We start from the raw sequence: 21907 nt of genomic DNA, 5'->3' as shown, positions 1-21907 counted from the left end.
TGAAATGGCTGCTGAACCTGGCCAATTATTTTTAAATTCTATTTGACCAATTTGTGCCTTAGTTGAAGTTTCTTCATACATTTATATTGCTCAATCCAGGACTACAAAACAATATATCATTTTCCCATTGTAAAACCAGCAACAACATAATACAAATAGAAAAAAACATTAATGATAGGATATTGATGTTAATGATAATGAACTCAATGAGAGTGATGTTAACCTGGTCTATGGGAAGGTGTCCCTGCCTTTGGCAACAGGGTTGGAAGTACATGATCTTTAAGGTCCATTCCTGTCCAAAGCATTCTATAAATCTATGACTTAAAGTCTAGAAAACAACTCCAAATATACCATTATTGATTCTGTAAGCTAGGACGTACACACCAGATTGCCTGCAGTACCAAGAAGCCATCCTGGTCCACTCAACTGCTCTGGGAGGCAGAGACTTCCTCCAAAAGTACAAAATGAGAAGCTGTTGATGGACTGTGCCTGTCTGATCCTTTCCATTCAACAAGGAAAACATTCTTACAAAAGTAACATGCCTTATTTGGAAAAGAGGATCAGGCTTTGAAAATGTTTGGACCAATTCTAATTAATTATCACCTGCTAATAATTTAAAATATAAACATGAATAATCTAAATTTACCTTGCTGCATGATCTTCCACTGATATTATCAGACTGGGAATGGGTCTGGGAAGGAGAACAGTCACAAAAATACCAGCAGAGGGGACTATTCATTTGTGCTCACTGTCCACTTAGTAAAAGATCAAAGATGGCAAGATGCCTATATCTTGAGCCCAATAAAAAGAATAACAAATGAGTAACTTCACTGAAAGTTTTTGGGTGGGCCAATAGGTGTGTTTGGTCGATGTGTTCACATACTACCAGATCTACTTCCAGGATCAGAAGGTGCTTTTATTTCATTATTATCAGTGAAATTATACCAAATTAATTGAATTCAAAAATTGTGTAGCATGGACTGTCTGAAAGAGGAACTAAGTGATTAATGCTATTACACATAATGTTTTCCAACTTGGTTAAATATTTAGCTTACCCATGTGATTATTTAGTTCTTATAAGTCTGTTAGAGAACATAAACGTAAAGTGTGCTTTACATGAATACCACTTACTCAGTTTATTTATGTAAATATTTATTCTTTTAAATCGGTATTCCCTATGTGTATTTTTTAAAAATTATTTGAAAGTCTCAAAACCAAAAATAAATTATTCTAGAAGAATATCTGTGAACTGGGTAGCTAAAGAAATGCAGTGACTTTCTTCAGCTCAATCAGGGTGCATATTACCTGTATAGTACAATTAAGAAGCAGTTCTCAGGTTTTTATAGTCACTTTAATCATAAGACTAACTTTGCCAGCTTTGTAATGAAGCATCCAGCAGACAGGGAACATAAAAATTAATTTAAAACTCTGCTGAAAAACACTGGAGTCTCAGAGTATCCTGAGTGGAGAACACAAAATCCTGCAACATTTCTTTAACCATTTGCATCTGCTGACACAGTGCTATGATATACTTTTAGCACAAAAAATTACTGCTCCAAAGCAAAAGCTGATTAGAGGGGACCCTCTCAGAACATTCTTTCCACTGAAATCTGTTACAAAATAGGCACACCAAAGGGAAGCGTGAAACCTACTGCATGAAAATTTTCTATTGTACAATCTACAACTTCTGCACTCTGGAGTGAGATTTTTAGTTTTGTGGGTTGTTTTTGTTGGTTTTTGTTGGGTTTTTTTGGCTTTTGCTTTTGTTGTTGTTTTTTGATCTTGTTGGGGTTCTTTTGGGGGGTGTGGATTCTTTTGCTTGTTAAAAGGAAGTTTTGCATGTTTTTAGGCAATGTAAAGTTTTACTTCTTTTTCGGAAAGCAGACGATGTTAGCTAGCCTGTGAATCCCCATTAGGACAATATGGCACATGTCTATGGAGTACATGTCCCTCAGCAGGATGACCTTCAACTGCTGTCACCTCAACTATGGAGTTGCCCTCTATATTTCACATCCAGATCATCACTTCAGTATGAAACCATAAGCAAAATGCTGTGGGCAGCAGTAGAGAAAAAAGCAGCCACAATATTTTCCTTTTTATGCAGATTAAGAGGAGGCTCACTCTCCTGGCACATTTACCATTTCTCCTCATTTGGCAAAGTTTGACTGTGCTTGTTTCTCAGATTAAAGCTTTCTATAATTGTACAGCTTTGAAGAGTGAGTCTGGCATAAATTTATGCCAGAGTGAGTGTGGCATAAATTTAAAAGTCAATTAATATATAAAACTATGTTGGCAAACATACAAATGTCACAAAACTAGCAGCAGTATGTTTGCCACCAGCACAGGACTGTTCCTTGAGCTGTTTAGAATGGTAAATCCTGGACTTGAGCCACAGGACTTGTGCTATTTCTAAAAGCCTGAAATAATACCATCCTTCTGCTCCTCAGTAAAATCAGCACTGTACATACAGGAATGTTTCTATATTGCAGAAGCATATTGCTGTGCTTGCTGTGTGGCTCCTCGGTCTTGTGCAGAGTCAAATGACATACAAAGAGGCAGCAAATTCTATGCTCTACCACTCTTGTATTTTTTTAAATGGAAAGAATGGTTCTTAAGCTCTGTGATTTATATACTTTATATCCTAGTGTAATGATTTGATTGAAAGTTTTTGGAAGTTTTTGGAGCATGCAAGGAGAACTAAAAAAAAAAAAAGATTAGGGTTCTGTAATCAACTTAATCCAGTCTTCATTAATCTGCCATTGACGGCACAACAAACACTGTTCTCATTGAATTAATTTGTACACTGGGAGCACAGTTTCTCAGAGTCTTACTGTAGCCCTGGAAAGTCTCCAGGTGTTTCACATTCCATGGTTAAATGCAGCTTTGCTAATCCTAGAACCAACAATTCTTACTATGACAGAAAGAGAAATCTCTTTGCTATGTCTCTGCAGGTGGATGTGTAAATAAATACACATTTTTATGTCCATCTCTATAAATTTCTATTAAGTCTACACAGAACTGTTTGTATGTGTGCATATATGGATTAAAACATATATATACACACACATAAATAATTGCTTGCACATTTTTCTGTTTTCATCTACTGTTCAAATATACCAAGAAAATATGCCTCATTTCCAGAAAATCCCATTTTGACTTTTCATAACAGAATTGCTAGCCCTTATATGTTCCATCCCAAGAGTTCATTACACAGTCCCCAAGTTCTCTTTGGTTGGGCTGTAGTGGTCCTTGGTTAATGGCATGGCCTATGACCTCTGACTTCTTAGTAAAAATTCAGGCAACCATTGCTCTCTAAGTTCACTGCAAGTGGCACAACCAAATCTCCTTTGTTCTATGCCTCCTTCACAGCTGGCACAGAAGGAAGATAATGCAGTGTTTGGTTTGTTTGAGTGGCAGATGCTTGACCTGCTCCAAGACCAGGTTTTACAGTAAAGCTAGTAACTGAGGACACCGATGGACAGCTGGTGCCCAGTTTTGTTTGAATGTTTGCTCTCTCATAAGGATACATTTTCCGCTCTAAGTTTAATGACCGTGTTTGGGAATTATTTCCATCAGCCTTTCCTTCCAGGAAATAGGTCAACATTTCACCTTTTCCCTTTACACTAACTTTACCCCTGCACACGAATTCATAACTGCATCTTTTTAATATCCGCTGAACTTCTTCTGTCACCTAAAGACAGGAAAAAAAAAACAAGCCTGTTACTTTTTTCTGTTCATGTAATCGCCCACCCCTCTCCATTTTACTTCTTAGACATGAAATATGCATAAACAGAATGGACTTTCACCTACACCCGCTCTCAGGCTCACTTAGAATTTTCTTTAAGAAGTAAAGATCACTGATAAAACTGGAATCTGAAAAGCAGAGTTTCTGGTCTTGAGTTATATAAATACACAGACAGATTAAGCTCCATCCAACAGAGATATGTAACTAAATTGTAAGCTGTATCAGTTCTAGTGATGTTGATTTATTGCAGAAGACCTTTTTATCCCTGGAGATTTGACAGATAAATTGGATAAGGTACTGCAGGTGTTCATTGAACTTTTGAGAGGAACACCATAGGTTCTAGTAGTAGAATAACAATATTCTCTGTCTGCATCACCTCTCCAATCCAAAGTATCGGAGCGATTTTTAGAGCTACATAAAATGTGTTAAGATGCAAATTAGCATAGATCCTTTCCTTGTAGGTCTTATTTAGGCAAAAGTTCTACAGCACAAAGACCGGCACTGTTTACATTCCCAGGCTTACCTTCAACTGTGTGCAATGAAGCAGAGAACTCTTGTTTCTTTTGATGGGAAATTATTTATTTGAGGATTTCATTTTCTCTAAGGAGTGAAGTGTATAAGATGGAAAACAACTATGGTTGTTTGACCTCCAATGATGAGTCATCTGGAGAGAGTTGCCCTCTCCATAAGAACAAAGAGAGGCTGCATTTTCTTAGTCTTCTTGAAAATGTAACCACATATAAAACAGGAAGTATGTCAAGTTTGCAAAATTGTTTTAGAATGCACTTACCTGAATCTTTCCCTGCACTCCAGTACTATCCATCCGGCTGGCAACATTCACAGTGTTCCCCCAGATATCATATTGTGGTCTTCTGGCTCCAATGACTCCCGCCACTACTGGCCCAACATTAATACCTAAAATTAAACAACAAGTTTGGTTTTCACGACAGCATATTATCAAAAGGAAACACGAATTCTGCAAAACAGATTTGACACAAGTGTCTTAGCTTTTTTTTTTTTTTTTTTTTTGGTAATACAGTAATATATGTTAACATCATAAAGCTGAGTCAAGGCAAGTTTAGGTTAGGTGTCAGGAAAAGGTTTTTCACCTAAAGGGGGACTGAGCACTGGAACAAGGTCTCCAGGGAAATGATCACAGCAACAAGTTGAAGCATTTGGACAATGCTCTCAGGTACATGTTGTGACTTTTTGACTGCCCTGTGCAGGGCCAGGAGTTGGGTTTGATGACCCTGATGGCTCCCTTACTTGATGATCCCTTAGCATATTCATGATTCTGTGAATAAATTAATGCCAAGTGGATTCTGCATTTGTAAAAGTCTTAGAAACATAACAAAGACATTCCTTGGGATATCTTATTGGAAATGTAATGTGATCGACAACATAAAAATTTGATTTTTCTGTGGATTTTTTAAAAATCCAATGTTTGTTTAAAGAAAAGAAAAAAAGCAGTGGTAGTGCAGAGTTTAGCTGAAAATGGGACAAACTGTAAAAGATTTTTAATTGTTTCCTATAACTTCCACTGCAGTTGCATATGTAAAGCCTTTTAATGGAGGTTTTAATGGAGGTTCTCCAAGTGGAACAGAAATAATGGTCTGGAATACACAAAGATTGGGGTAAGGGAAGTGTGTCAAGTTGGTTGTTAGTACTAGACAAGTCAGATCCCAGAGACAGTAGAAGACAAAAGTATATGAAAATGGCTCAAGCATATTCTTTTGGAAACTGCAGAGCTCAATTCTACATTTCTGACCGATTTCAGCATCTTGTTTGGAAGATAAAAGGGGATGTTCCTTCTGAGTGCCCTGAAGAGTTGAAGATACAAAACCCTGCATGACATTCTGTGCAAGGGCTTTTCTAGGCAATTTATGCAGAAGAATGAGGGTTAGATATTTGATCCTTTGCGAACCTGGAAAAACAAGTTATAACAGAGTTCAAAGAGAATTTGGGGTTTATAATTATTAAGATGTACAGGAGGTCAAAGATGTATAACTCTTCTGTTGCTGCCTTTGATGTCTTTGGTCTTTCTGCTGCTAGCAACCTCAGTTTTCCTGTAGCCCAGGTCATTCTCACAAGTCAGCCAATGAAAATATATAGAGAAAGAAGCTGGAGAAAACTATCAGCATTAGAATATGCAATAAAATGAGAACAGCAGTAGAAGTATCACTGCAGAGGAGCAAGATACATGAAGAAAGGGAAGCAGGGAACTTGATCTCTAAGAAGGCTGAGAGAAATTAGTGGTAAGACATAACATGTAAAGGATTGCATGGGAAGGGTTGTGTTGTGCTGACCAGAGGATTTGATTTGTTGGAGAAAACAGGACTGGTTAAGATGATTTGGTGTCTGTGGAGAAAAAGCTCCCATTGCACTTTTAATGCCAACAAAGCTTTTGCAGATGCAACTTAGTGTAATACAGTAAGACCCAATTTTCAGCAGTTTAGCAATGTTCCCTCAGCAGTGTTAATTTGCAACTCTAAAGCCCTTTGGCTCTGGACAAACCTGTTTAAGTATTTTTTCAGTGTTTGGGGTAGATTCTTCTGGGCATTCAATTCTCACTCTTCCCAGAGGCAAGTATTGTTCCATCCTCCAAGTGTAAGCCACAGGATTGGGTACACTCTTAATATTGTAGAAAATTAATGGTGTACTTTTGTTTTAGGGGTCCATGGATTAAGTAAGCATACTGGAATTGGAGGTAATTACAATTCCTTACTATAATTCACATCATCCAGACTGCTGACCTTTTACATGGATGTGACTCTGTCATTAATGGAGAATTTTCAGTTTTAATCATGACTGCAGGACAAGTAATCCTTTGCTGACAGCACAGGAAAGGCCAACAAAAAACAATCTTCTGCTTGTGTGATAATTGTAGAGCATGACTTACCAACTCGTAGGACAAAGTCATTGTAAGACTGATAGTTGATTTCATCAAGAACGTCAAACATCTCTATTGCAAAATCTGCCAGTGTACTCAGATGGGAATAAATTGATTTTTTAGCCTAGAAACAAAATAGTGTTGCATGTTAGATTTGTATGGTACTGAGATGCAGGTTAAATACTAAAGTGAAAAATAATGAGAAGCTCAAACAGCTGTCTTAGGAAAAGAATCTAACCAATTTTTTTTGTTTGTGAAGGGAAACTTTCGATGGTAGCTGCAGCAAATGCATTCTTTTCTTCTGCTATTTTTTTTTCTTCTCTCTCTCCTTTTCATTTCTGGGAAGAATGGAAAGCAAAGTTCCCATGGTAAAGTGGTTCTGTTGCTAGAGAGCTGCAGATGTTTGTTTTGAGTGTGGCAGGGAATATAACCTGCTTTCTTAAAAAACTACTTTGCCTGATGATTATTAATAACTACAGTTTCTGCCCTCTTCTCCCTTTGGGCTTTTGCTAGCTCCCAGCTTCCATGGGGTGCATGCTGTTCCCATTGACAAAATTCCTGTTAGGTTGAATCCTGTGAGGTGCAGAACACCCCTGTGTTTTGCCTTTTCAGGCAAGTTGAAGGGCACTGTTATCAAATGTATCTAAATGAACTAATGTTTTTTGACCAAAAGGGATCAAATGAAATGGTGAAGTATTAACTTGTAAATAAAACCCCAAACATAAGAAAATAATTTTTACAAATCCCGTCTTATTAAACTGTGCAGCTAATTTTCAGAGGATATTGTAGGTTCCAAAACTTAGCAAGATTCTAACATAATTCTAAAGATCATGAAAGAAATATTTGCGACAAAGTAGTAAAAATCTAAGCAGCATATTATTAGAAAGTGAAAAAGAGAGGTTTGTATATTTATTTTATAACTCATGTTCTCTCCCCAGGATCTAACCTTGGTTAATTAAAGACAGGTTACCAGAATAAACCTTTGATTCAAGTCAGTATCACTGCTCTTATGCTCTGCTCTTATTTGAATAAGAAATATGAATTTTTAAACAAACTTGAAAAGTGAAAGTGGGCTAAAGGTAGGATATGGTGAAAGAAATGCAAGGTCAGTGGCAGCTTCCCTAGGGTCTTACACAACAGGACTGTGCAAGCTGGCATGAGATGAAAGCATGCTGATTTTTTGCCATGATAGTGAGATTTTATAAATGCAGAGCTAAACAATGGCTGAAAAAACTGAGAAACAGATTGCTATTTCCTTCATTCACCTCAGTTTGAATGGGTTGCTTTATGTGGCTAGGAAATTTACAAAAAAAATTATGAAAGTCATCCTTGTGCCAGTCCCAACTTTTGGGAAGGATAAAGGCTATTTTCATTTACTTGCCTGGATGTCTGGAATTCTGCTTCTTTCAATGTGAACTAGCTAGTTCTACTCTTTTCAGAATCACCAACACAAAGGAAGAACAAGAATTAAGCTTAAAGAGCTAATGGATATATTTCCAACAGAGAAGGATAAAATATTCAATGTCGGGAGTAGGGAGAGAGCAGTGCATAATTTTATTTTATTTCTAATCTTCTTTATGTTTCCTCTCTTCCATTTATTTGCTGTCTGATGAATGTTCTGTTTTCCTGCAATGCCCTTCAGAGTTGCAGGAGAAAGGACTGTTGACAAATACTGAGTGCACTGCAGGTGACAGATGCCTCTCAATAGAATTAGGACCAAAGTCTTGAACCTGCACTGAAGAACACAAAGTTAGGACCCTGGTGAAGTCAGGATCCTGGTGAAAAAGAGATAAAATGAATTTATATTATGCAAAAGATCTACAAAGAGTTTGGTTTCTATGCTGCCCTGTTGATAGAACAAGCAATTATTTATTTAAACATCAGAGTAGTTACTGGAAAGACTGCCTAGAGCATCACAGCAAAGTCACCTGCAATAGAGGCAATAAGCCTTTACTGTAGTCACCTGCTGAAGTCAAGGTGCAGAAACAGGAATCCAGTAAAATATGAGATTTAAATATTTAACTTTGTCAGGTTGCTGGGCTCTTAAGAGTACAAATATCCTCAGTTAAGAGCACAATTAACCCCATCTACTGCTTTCTCTTCATGTCCAAATCCTAGTATGAAGTTAGTGATCCAAAATCAGAGGCTGTGCCAGATTATCTGTTGAACCAGGAACACTCCTGGCAGAGGACAGACCAGAGGCACTTGAGCGTCTTACGGTTCCCCATTGACACATATGACTCCGTAGGACAGCCCAGGTACTGTGTGAAGCTGCCAGTGATTGTCTGTCCATGACAGACCAGCCAAGATTATCAGACTTCTAATATACTGGTGTATGCTGAAGAACTGGGAAACTGGCAAGAGGATGTGAGTAATTTCTATTCATTTGCATCACATGAACAGTAAGGAGAGATCACAGAAGAGCCGAAACCCTAAGTTAAAGTTAAAATTATTGTCTGCTTCATATGACAGACAATTTTTCTGCAACACAGAATTTTTAATAAATTCTACATATATAGAAAAAAAATCAATAGTTGCCCAAGATTTAAAAGGAAGGCAGTTCTGTACAAGATCTTCTGCAGTGATTTAAAATGCATTACTATAATAATCTCAGAACAGTATCTTCAGTACTGGACTTACTCAGCTGACCCTTCACTCAACAACTATAAAATACAAGAGAAAAACATGTTTAGGTTTTGGAACATATGCTGCCAAAGTTACCCAATAACACACTTGTTTTGAGGATTATAGTTCAAAGAGCATTTATAGCAGACACAAAAGTACGTTACTGCCTGTTTGCCTCAGATCACACACTGAAAACATTCTAAAGATCAGTGTTTTTTTGCTGTCTCAGAACACATGAGTCTAACATTTTAGGATAAACAGATTTTTAAAAATACCTCTTTTTTTTGGTAATGTATAGATTTCTAGGAATGATACAAAGGAAGGCATCAGCCGGAAATACTTTGCAGACCAGAATTTTAGTTGTGTGATATACTCCAGATGATTCTAACTATTGATTGAAATGTGGTCTTGTTTTTTATTTACTTAGCAGGGATAGTTGGTGCTAAAAAGTCCACAGGACTTCTTCTGGTTTTTTTTTTTTTGCTTTTGCCTTGTAATTTTATATTATTTTGCAATGCTAAACCACATGAACTAATGTATTCAACATATGTCTACAACATATCTACATGCATATCAGAACAAGGGAGAAGTGTCTGAAAACTCTGAGCAGATGAGATTAATGGATTGCTTTAATTTTCAGACTATTCTTATATTATTAATTTTATAAAATTTTTATGATTTAGTTTTATTAGTGTAATTACTAACATGCATAGTACTCTGTATCCTATGCATTTTATATGATGCCCAAAATTTTTTCTCACTTTCCAAATGCTGCTTGGAAATCTGGGAAATTTCTGTTACAAGATAGTAACTTAATGTAAGAATAATATTATTAGAGGTAGTGATGAGGACACAGAAGAACTGTGACACAGAGTTAATGGGTTTGAAATGACTTCGCCTTTTTTTATCGCTGAGTAATTAAAGCAGTAAATAGAATGCTCATGGTAGAGATGAAGAATAGCTGATTTGGAGAGACCAGGTGCAGTGCAGCACTGTACCTAGCACAAAGTCCCTGTCCATGATGGGGGTTGGGAGAGGATGTTTATTTTAGTTGTAGATTACATTCAAATTTCAAAATTAAAAATCTATATAAAAACTGCATTTTAACAGTCTTCTGCTGGTTTTGCAGCAATTCACTACACCTAGAGTCTACCTTTTCCTGCATCTAATAAGGACATCTAAGATATCAGGTTTAAAACACTACCACTGTTTTAGAGGCTTTAAGGCACCAGCTTGCAGGGAATTCTAAGCTGCAGACAATGAAATCACAAGAGAAGCCACATAAGCAAGTATGACAGTTTTCCTTTTCTGGCTCCAGCTGTTCTTTGAAATTCAGGTTCAAAATGTTGTAAAGAAGTCATAAAAGTTATCAGTAATCTCACAGAATTAGTTGTGTTTTTGATGTTCCTCTGGAAATTGAAGGCAAATGGTTTCTTCACATAAGACTGGCATATAAAATCTTCTTACCTTAGTTCCTGAAGTAGGTACGAGTCCCACAGCTGCCATATAAGTACTTCCAATTGTCTTGATCTTTTCAATATCCTTATAATATTCTTTGTCCATAAGCTTTGTTTAAAACATAAAACTGTTAAATATTACATAATATTTTAGACAAGCAACCATAGTTATCAGATAGTATGTGCAAATTTATATCATATTTGCTAAGTTGAGTCTTGCCCTCTTTGAGGTCAATGAAAAAAAATGCCATTAACTTTTATTTTTGATACGCTTCTTTATAAGCAAAATTTTAGGTCAGAGTCATGTGCCTAAAAGTACAAATTTGGTACTTTAGAGAAGCCCAGTGGACACAAACTATGATTAAATAGGAAGCTTATAGTACTGTTTTATTAAACATTTTAAGACACACTAATTTACTTCAGATAATCTCATTGATAGTTATTTGGTAGAACTGGTATGGTCAAAAGACAAAGAGTTTAGACCTTCTTACCTCATCAAAATCAGCAATAATTTCATTTAACAGGCGTAAACATTCCACTCCCATATTATTGCCATCCAATTCGATGTAGAAATCATTGAAATTTGGGATGGAAGCAAACATCACTCCCACTTGTGAATATGACTGGTAATAAAGGTCCTGTAGTTCATAAGCAGATGTAATGTCTATTTTAAAATATTAATCTAAACAAAACATCATTATTACGTTATTTATTCTAATGCTAAGCAATAGCTAGGACAAGGCCATCAGTTTTTCTAAAGAGAAAACCAGACTTCTTAAAATAATGTTGAAAGGTATCTTCACTTAAGACCACAATATAAAATTAACACCCAAGGTATTAAAGCAATTTAAAACAACTTAGGGATTTTTTTTCTGTTTAGACATAGAAGCAGCGAGCCAAAATTTGGACAAAGTTGTAAGAATTATAGAGCTTCTATTGTACGAGAAAAATAATTACGTTTTCTCAATCTTGTTTTATAAGCAAAATAAGAGATGGACCAATTTTATCCTGTGGTACATAACTGGCCTCACTCCTTCAAGTCTTTCCATGTGTTGTGGAGTCTTATATAATATAATGCTGTTCTGTATGGTGATGTTTCTGCTTAAAAATTTGGAAGGCTCAAAGAAGGCAAAATCACTCTTCTGAGTTTCAAATACTTAGAGCCAAACTCTCAAGAACAGTATCATGGATATTACAGCTACTCCAGTGCTGAAGGTTTTCAGATGACCAGAAGGACTCTCATAAGGCCTCCTTGAACCAACTTATTTAGTCACTGCAGCCTTTTATGTTAATCTGTGTCTTCCTTAAGTATGTACAATTCTCTGTTTTTAACTTTAAATAGATGGTTTTGGTAATGGTGGCATACTTTCCAGAACTAGAGTGGTTAACACATGTCTGGAAGTTCATACACTTCACCATTCAGAACCAAACTGAGCACATGCAACACTGTGATAAATTCCAATATTCTTCATTGATTGGAAAATGAAAACAAAAAATGATTTAAGTGCAGGTATTTGGTTACATTGATGTTGAATGACAACTTTCCCTTATCCTGAATGTTATTAAAATTCTTCAGAGAAGGAGGACAATGCAGCAGAAGAAATAATCTCAAACTAATTCTTGAATGCAATTTTTTTACAAAGCTACTATTTTTACATGAGCAAAGTTTTTTCCAAGCCTTTCTTGAAAACACATAGGTATAAGGTGGCCCAAGGAGCACAGGCCCATACAGCATGTATTTAAATTTTATCTTGAATTACCATATTTCTTGGATTAGACATAAGAAAATGCTGTGCAACATGGGCTGGCAATAGGTTGAAAAGAATTCTTTTATTATCCAGCTTGACTCTCTCCATATCATCTCTCTCTTCTTCTGCCTGTTGGAATAGAGGAAAAGAAAAACCTTTAAAAAAACCCCAAAACTTAGCTAAGCCTATCAAATAGCTTATATTAATTCATCCTTTGGAACGAAAATGAACAAAATGTACAGTAGCAATGTAGATTGAGAACAATTCTCCTGTACCATGCTTCCACATTAAGCAAAATCCCCTTAAATTCTAAGTAATTCAAGCTAAAGTCTCTCAAAGTTCAAAAAGCGTATCAAAAAGCCGTTTTCAGGGTTTGATCAGCTAAGTGTATTGGTATCTTCTGTAGTTCTCTGTTCTTTTAAATAGAAACTTTATATGTTTACAAAGTAAGCCAGAATAATCCCACTTAAATCACATTGGCCTTGGGGGCCAATTACTTCCCAGGTAGTTCAATACAGTGCAGCAGTATTTGATCCATCTTTCAGACAAAAGAAGCCAGCGAGACTCTCCAGTGTTTAAAGCAAACCTATGTACTTTGCAGTAAAATTGAAACAAATCTGATAAGACTATAGATTCAACTGAGAAAAAGATTTTAAAATTGAGCATCCTTAAGAATGATGTACAATTTCAAAAAAGTCATATAAAAGTAGTTAATATTTCTAGAGATTGTTTATGTTGGTGTTTGTCATGAAAACATATATAGTTTCTTCACAACAGAAATTCTGTTACTGATGTGAATGACAGGATTCAGAAAGAGTGCTTAGGAGTTAACACATCTGAGGTCCCTAACCCAAGATACTGGCATCTTACTACAAGTGCTTGACTCACAGAGTTAGTGTGAGTCATATAGTAGGAAATTATTTTAAAAATAAGACCCCTTATTTGAAAAAATATTGAATATCTAGGAATCTCATTTGGGACTCCTATGTTTGCAAATTCCAGCCTAGTCTTTTGTAGATTCATGTGCAAAATTACTTTACTGGAATTTGCTCCTTGTTCTTAGAGTGACTTTTGGCTTCACACTGATTTCAATTAGAAAACACTTGATCAGTATCATATTCATCTCACAGAAATCACAGCTTATTCTTTGTTCCTCAGTCACACACACAAATAATCTACTCTGATCCCAATGTGATTTTGTTTATCTAATTACAGTCAGTAGAAGATTGGAAAACCAAATTCTCAAATACTGTTGAGAAACCTCAGTCACATAAATCATTGATGAACCTGTTCTAATCTTTCTTGGTGTCCCATTTATGTGGGCAACTTGGCATCCTGATCTATGACAATGTCCACATAATTTCTCAGTATCCATTCCTGTTTAAGTAGGAGAAAACCAGTCACCTCTTGCTTTTGTATAGTCTAAATACATTATTCATGTGATTTTTTTCCCAGGTAGACAAGTTTTGTTTTCCATGACAAAACTTAGGAAACCATGTTTTTATTCAGATTACACAGTCTGTTTGGCCTGCAGTTTATTCTGCATTTTAATATTTCTTTACAAGTAGAAAGAATTCTGAAAGAGAACTGATTTCATAAACATAAATTCTCCAGGAATTTAAATAAGTTCTCAGCTCCTGCTCTAATTTGGGTAATAAGAAATGAACCTATTCTAGAGGTGAAATATCAGTAAACTTTAAATAGCAATTAATTTTGCAAGAAATATACCTGAAGCTTTTATTCTATATATTTCCTGTTTGTGAGCTGTTTTCTTGACACTTATTTCACTGTTTAAATGTCACATGTTCTTTTCTTAAAATATCCTTCCCCTATTTTTGTGGTATAACTCTGACTTACTGTTTTCTATAAACATGTGAAATGGCCTCTGGCATTTAGTCTGACTGTTGGAATTTAAATGTTTTAACAGGAAAAGAAAAAAGATTCTTCAACTGAAAATACAAACCAAGCTTGCAGCTCCATTTTGCATCACACTGGAATGAGGAAAATTTTATTCTGACAACAGCAAATAGATTTGTGAACTGAACTGATCTTAATAAAATATCCATTCTGGTCTTCCTTATCCATTCCTCTATTTTTTGAACAAGAAATTTTGTTGTTGCATTCTTCCTAAGAATGTTAAGGTTCTCAGTTAACCCATAAAATATGGGGCAGAATACCTTCCTAAAGAACAATACTCTTTTGTGTCAAGGTGTGGAGATTTCTGGAATAATCAAAGGAATCAAGTAGGGGTAGGTAAGTGGAGTAATCAGTTTGATGCATTGTAGGGGTAGTGATGTTAATCACTGGCAGCAGTTGTTCATTTCTGATGTGGCAATGTGTGGTCAAATTCATCTGCCTTGCCAAGCTGTGGGCCAAACTGCTCATTTTGGAAGAAATTTTTGAAAAGATTCTCCAATACATCCATCATTATGTACGTAAAAGTTTCAGAGCAAACAACACCTGTGACTAAGTAGTACAGAACTGAGTTCTTGAGTGAAGAGCTAATGGCTCAAATCTATCAGAGTCATGTCTGAGGTGGTGGCAAAATCATCTAAGTCCATGGAAAGGCATTAATGATGTCACCGTTGCTAATGATAGAATGCTACATTTCAACACACCTGACAAGTGTCTCGTCCGTTTTTGGATGCAAAACTGTTAACTACAATTTTAGATCTAGGTTCAGTTTAGGTTTCAGTTGCCAAAAATGAGATTGTGGGAAAAAGACTGGAGCTAAAATTAAAGATAAGAGTATGGAAAATATAGGGGTTGCTACTCCCCAGATGGAACACAGCACACCCAAATTTCCACACACAGTACAATCTAGGGGGAAGTAAATGGAGAGTGGAGTGGAGTGGAGTGGAGTGGAGTGGAGTGGAGTGGAGTGGAGTGGAGTGGAGTGGAGTGGAGACACTGCAGCCAAGCTCTGTTGAAACCCTTGGAGAAGAGGGTACTTGGTGGTTCTTTTTAGTTGATAAGCCACGTAGGAGCTGGAGGCTTAGGGAGATAAATGAAGAAGTCCTGCTAGTGAATTAGCAGCTATGGCAAAATTATCCTCCTTGGATTGACACATATCCCCATCCCAAGGTTATCTCAGATACTACACTGATGTTACCTGCCTCCAAGGCATGACCACCCCTCACTGGGTAATATGTATTACTAATGACACTCAGGCTTTACATAAATGTAAAAGAAGAATTAAGAAAGGAGAGAAGACTCCATCATAACTGCTGGGATTAGCTGGTAGGCTGAACCTCTCTTCTCCCCATATGGACACCTATGGGGTAAGAAGTGTACTCTATGCACGCTGAATTATTATCTCTAGTGAGCTCTCACTGGGGATTAGAGCTTGTCTGTACATTGCTTTGAATACATTTTTGCAGTCAGATACTGTCAACAGCAATCCTAAAACATTAAGCTCTTGCTACTGTTTTTTGTTAATAAAGAGTGTTATCTGCAAACTGTTAATGTGGATTCTTCAAGGATGCTAGCAGTCAATGGCAGTGGGTTAAGGTGTGGAGACACATAAGGAGGTCTCTCTTTTGGCATGTGACCCTGAACAAACCAGTTGAACTGCACTCTGATCTAGCAGACCAGTCTGTGAAGGGTCCCCATAGCCGGAGGTGCTGCCAGACTGCTTGAGCAACAGGATCTCAGCTTTCCTGAGTCATGGTCAGACTAATCAAACACTAAGGGTTTGAGAAAATCTTCATTTTCACATGAAAAACCCCTAACATCATGGAAAGTCATTGACTAATATAATGATGATTCTGTGATTCATAGTGGGTAATGAAAGGAAACCCAAAACAGGGGCAAAATATGCAAACAGCAGAACAAGGGGAGTGGTCTTACTTTTTTGTTCCTTGAACTATTTGAGGCCAAGCACCTCCTAACTAAAAGAGAGAGAGAGGGGTGCACTCTTTCCATGTGTTCTGGGAGAAATTTGTTCTGATAATGCTCAGGTGGGGCAATGCAGTGCCCTGAAAACTAAGGTGTGTTAGTGCTGCCTGATCTAGTCCCAGAGCTAGAAGCAAAAAATTCATGGAATTAGCATAGCATTCCTTCTGAGTTACTTTCTCATGCTGCAAAGCAAAGGGATATTATCTTAGACCATGCACTGGGTCAATACTGCTGTATTATTTCTGGTACCCAAGATGGAATCTCTGCATGGACTGCACTTAAATCATCCACACACCATGCCTAACATCCTGCTTTATTATTGAAGTAATCTGTTAGGAATATGAACTGAAGTGTACTTCCTCTGCTACTACTGCACAGAGCTTGAGTATCTATCTTCTTGCCTTGCACTGCCTAAGACGGCTCTCATTTATTCATTTCCTCAGGAGCTGGTTGGGGAAAGAGGAAATATCTCCTTTCATGTCTCACAAGGGAAGATAAAGGAGGAAAGGTGAAGTAAAAAAAAAAACCTGGTCATGTCCAACAGTGAGGACTCTATCCCATCACAGAGATAATACAGGAGGGAAGTAAGCCAATTACTGGTATTTTCTGGACCCTTTTCCAGCTTCCTCCTTTCTGCGTTTCAGGGAAGTGCAAAGAAAACTATCCTTCCTCCTTGTGACTCATGAGCTTCTGATGCCTACTCTTGAGCAGCTGAGATTAAAGGATGCATAGGCATCATTCTTTCTCAGGAAAAACAGACACTGGGAAGGGAGAAGGAGTACTTGGGGCTGAAAGATTAAAATAGCACAGATCACAGGTATTTACATTCCTGGCAGAAATATTATCCAAACATCTAAATGGCATTTAAACCTTCATCTATTTGACCCTATTCCCACTGGTTAGTTAAGGAAAGCTGCCAGCATTATATTTATGCAATAGCTGCTAGCTCAAAAAACAAGACAGATTATTGTGAAAAGAAACAAGAAAGAAAGTGCATTGGCATGACCAATATAATTTTTCACATTCTGCTATTTGCTTACATCTGTTTGGTATTTGTGGCAGCTAGGTCATTTTGTGGAACCCAACTGTATTTGCAGAGCTGCAGTATTTAATAGCAGGCTTTATTTTTGCACTGGACATGGTGACAAAATTTAAAATGTTTTTATTACTATGACTTTTTATATCAATCTAACTAACACCTACTGCATTTTACATGATCCTACAGTTTTTACAATCTTGCTAAGTGGTTACCCATCCTCTGTCTAGGAAGTGGTCTGAACAGTTTTATCACTTGACAGTTTGATATGCCTAAAAATGCTGTAGAATAGTCACTGACTAAATAGAAACCACATGACAATACAGTTTCAAGATTCAGTTAAAAAGAAGCTGGGCACCAGTGCCATGGGGATCTCACTTTTTGCACCTGAAGATGGCACTACATCCACAGGGAACAAACACATCACACTGCTTTTGTAGTGCCAGGTTTTTGAGTGGAAGTCCTAAGACGCCTGGCAAGTTTTGCCTGTAGGTTGTAAAATTCTTATTTCTTACAAGTGTAATGGGCTAGAAAAGACAGCAGAATTATATTCTAGTATTCCCTAAAGAATGCACCAATTGAGTGCATCAAATGAAGTAATATAATTGTATTATTCTTGTTTTCCTCCAGTGGCAAATCCTGTGTGAGTGAGCAGCTACATTTTTTGGTAGTTTTAGGATCTTCCTGAATATATGACTGGTATTTATTTGTCCAGTCTTTTTTTCCCCTCCCTGTTCTGTTAAATAATTTGCATAATCAAAAATTATTATCGGTCACAGATAAGCAAGATCTCCTATATTTGCTATTCCTAGTTATTGTCACATGAGGAACACAGAGTTACACAATAATGTTATGCAGAAACTGAAATTCTCCTCCCACTTCCTATTAAATATATCAAGAAAACAACCAACAGATATTTTCTGAAAATACTGTGATATTCAGAAAAGTTAAATCTGGCACAGAAAAAACCCCATAGCAAATCAACAAGAGCCTGTAACAGCACTGATTTGTGAACAGAAAGTACAAACATAAATGTTTTAAAAACTTATCATCTATTAAAAATTATTTTTCCACATAATGTACATAAATTCTACTGTATTATCACTGTTCTGATAATGCAGCCTAGATGAATGGAAGTTGGATTAACTTGTCTTGAAACTGTGTAACTTTACTTAATCAGTTTTTCTTGTTCAAAACTGCTCTTTGTCAAAACACTTTTTTTCCCCCGATGGGATGAAAAAAATGTGTCGAATTATGCTTTCCTCAGACCTTAGCACAGACCACTGAATATGTATCTATACATTCCTATGATTAGTTTCAGGATACTTTCACAGTATAAAGTATTATTTAGTAGTACTGGACTGTGGTTCATTATGAAATAAAAGAAGTTATCTATGAAATCCTTTTTATTACAGCTTATGCCACAAATGCTTTTATTCATCTGAGAACATTTTTTACAGGATTAGCCCAATAATGAATGTTACTAAAAGAATGCAAACAAAGTGCTTGAAGCTTCCAGAATAGCCCTTGGGTCTGAAATTCGCCCAGATGGAAGCCAGCAATTGAAAAGCCTCCTAAAATGACAGGAATACCTGCACACAGCAGGCACTGGCTACTGAGAGATGTGAATCTACACTTAGCATTTCGTTCATGCAATTCAGCATTTGCACAAAGAATCAGCACACTCACTTTACAAAACAGATCTCCATAGAACCTGTGCACTAAGTCAATGGTGTTTGTAAAACTTCTGTTATCAGAAATATAACCAAGTTAAGCCAACATGGTTTAATGGTACTATGGCTGTAGAGAAACATGACCAAGTCTGCTTTTAGCCTTATAGAGGGCTCCTGCAGTCCAGCAGCTACAGAAAACGGGCTCTTCTTTGTCACCTCTTAAAGGCTGCTGAACAATTAGTAGCCTAATTACTCAAAGACAGCTTTAACATATAGGTATTTCCAATAAAAAGTGTTCCCTGAACCTAGCAAAGACCATGTTTTGCATTTTTTTTTTTTTTTTTTTGCTTATTCATTTGAATGGGTAAGCCAAACAACTACTTCTGCAACATCCATCATGGACAGTACTCCTGGTTGTTATGTTAATTAGTCCTTAGACTCAATATAATTTACAACCAATACACAGAGTGGAAAGCAGAACAGCATTTCTTTTAACATGTTATCCACTATTACTTACTGTACAGGGAACAGATCTTCCACTTGAAATTGAGAAGATGAAAGGTATTTGCCCAGATAATCTAAGAGGCCAAGAACATAACCGTTGAAATCATAATCATTTGAAATCAGCATACTGATTTCAAAGAATGTTAGTTATATTGATCCCTAAATTCTGAATTTTCTACCTAAACTGATTTTTTTCCTTTCTCATTATTATCATGCAAATCTCGCACATAAGGTGGCACTACATATGTCTCTGATTTACAATTGAAAGGATCTGAGAGTAGCATTTGGTTTTCTCACATGAAAAGCACTTTTTGAAATGGTACTGAAAATGCTGGTGGACAATACTGAAATTTCACGGCTTATCTCCTCTTACTGTCCCTTGGTGAAAGTGCACAATGGATTTAACAATAGTGGGTATTCTTATATAACTTGTCTCCAAGAAAATAGAAAAGGTCTATATTTCTTCCTTTACCACTGTGCAAGTCCAGGTCTGGTCTTTCATTAGAAAAGCATGCCATACTTCTGTACTCCCATTTTTTAACCTGATTAATTGCTGATTAAAAGCTAACTTAAAACTAAGAATCTTTAAGCAGTACTTCCATTAGGGTTGCACAATTTGCCATGCAAGTTGCAGTTGCTGGAATGAAGAAAAGTATTTAACATACTGGAACTCACTCTCGGTCCACTGAAAGGTCACAGGACAGCAAAACTGGAACATTACTGCTACTCTATTTCAGGGCTAGCAATAACATGCAGAAGATTTTTTATTGATGGATCAGATGGCACTCACATACTTCCACCGTGTGCCAACCCATATAAAATTAGAGACTATCCAACAAGGCACGTGTTGCACCGAATTTCAAAATCAGGCAAACTATTTTTCCATCTGCAAATTGTATTTGGCACCACAGCAAAGAGAAACTAGTATCAGTTTATCCAAAACAACCTTCTGAGGCTGACAGTCACAGCAGTTATCAATACTGCAGGTCATAGGACAAAAATTAAATGGAGTGATCACACTCAGTTTAACTGTGCAGAGTTAATGGAAATTATAGAACAAGATAACCTTAAAGCATAAAAGAGGGGAACACAGTCTTGGACATCAAGTCAAACAAGAAACCCCCACACAGCTTGACTGCTATTCAAGCAGAAGATAATAGACCTAAGTCATAACTGATTTCTCCATTTTATGTAATACAGGGGAGCCAGGGATATGTTCCATTCAACCAGTAATCTGTGTGTTCCAGTCCTTATGTTACATGTAAAAGCAAGCACTATAATGACTTAAATGGTCCTCTTGACAAAATAATTAACAGGGTGCAGGTGAGAACAGGTGTGTACGTTTGGATAACTTCCATATTCCACCAAATGAACTTACATTACTTACTTTACTCTCTAGACTTTACCTTACTCGATATACTTTTTATCTTATATTTTTGTAATACAAGATTAAAACTCCCATGGATTGATTTATTTATCTCAAATTTATATTGGTAACATTTTATTCTTAATGCATATTAGATATAAATATATTATTTGATTAATGATATACTGGAGCAACTACAAAGAAACAAAAAATATCACTTCTCCAGGAAAAATGAATTGTATAGGTCTATGGAAAGAAAGCTCTAAAACAACCTTTCTCTGTGAACCCCAAGAGACATGAAAAAGTTTGAGTGTCTGAGTCCAGGCAATTTGTCGTGAAAGTATTTGAAAACCAATTCAAAAAGTCAGACATCATTTTGTGTTCGTGGATACTATGAAGTCCTTTGATTTACCTGCACTGCCCAGAGGTAGTCCAGACGCAGTTTCAAGTCCACCTGTCTTGAATGCAATGCTAAAGCACAAGAAAACAGCAAAATAGCTAGTATTGGTTCATAGCCACGCATATAAAAGGAGCCGCCCCTTAAAAATAAGAAGAAAATAAATGTGTTATTCCAGGTCTAATACTTAACACTGCACATTTAATATCAGATCCTTAGTTTACAACATATGGGTACCTTCTAATCACTAGCTTTTTCTGAAGAGGCTCATCTGGGCAGGGAGGTGGGTGATATCTGACTGCTGCATCACACCAACATGCAATTCTTGAGGATTTTTAGATGCTATGCATTATTGTAATGTGTGAGCATGTTTTTAATTAGAAAATATAAAAACATGGAAAAGCTCACAAGTTTTATTGAAATTGGGACTGATTGAGGGCTGCTGAAATATGGTAGTTAAGTTTTTAACTGTGTTTTTCTATTCCATATGATAGCTAGACTGCAGAGTGTTCAGCTGGGATACATTAACATAAAACTACAGAAAAATGGGGCAACGGTTACCAGCTCCC

The 21907-nt window shown here is 36.6% G+C and overlaps 1 protein-coding gene across 2 annotated transcripts in view; it reads right to left on the bottom strand.

The window, feature by feature from the left end:
• Positions 1-2630: 2630 nt before the first annotated feature.
• Positions 2631-21907, bottom strand: part of ADCY1 (adenylate cyclase 1) — a 157174-nt gene continuing 137897 nt past the window's right edge. The window contains exons 14-20 of one of the 2 annotated variants that reach the window (XM_039712161.1): positions 21354-21480; positions 12478-12594; positions 11209-11355; positions 10728-10826; positions 6645-6759; positions 4536-4660; positions 2631-3691 (exon numbers count right to left, since the gene is read on the bottom strand). In XM_039712161.1, coding sequence (XP_039568095.1) covers positions 3353-3691; positions 4536-4660; positions 6645-6759; positions 10728-10826; positions 11209-11355; positions 12478-12594; positions 21354-21480 — 1069 coding nt within the window. In that variant the 3' untranslated portion in view covers positions 2631-3352. Of the gene's footprint in view, positions 3692-4535; positions 4661-6644; positions 6760-10727; positions 10846-11208; positions 11356-12477; positions 12595-21353; positions 21481-21907 lie in introns of those variants that run through there. The other variant, XR_005627784.1, reaches the window with a different exon arrangement.

This window comes from Passer montanus, unplaced genomic scaffold, assembly GCF_014805655.1.
Source record: "Passer montanus isolate IOZ18808 unplaced genomic scaffold, ASM1480565v1 scaffold26, whole genome shotgun sequence".
In the NCBI taxonomy this organism is placed as follows: Eukaryota; Metazoa; Chordata; class Aves; order Passeriformes; family Passeridae; genus Passer; species Passer montanus.
This window is presented reverse-complemented; position numbering and strand designations above follow the sequence as displayed.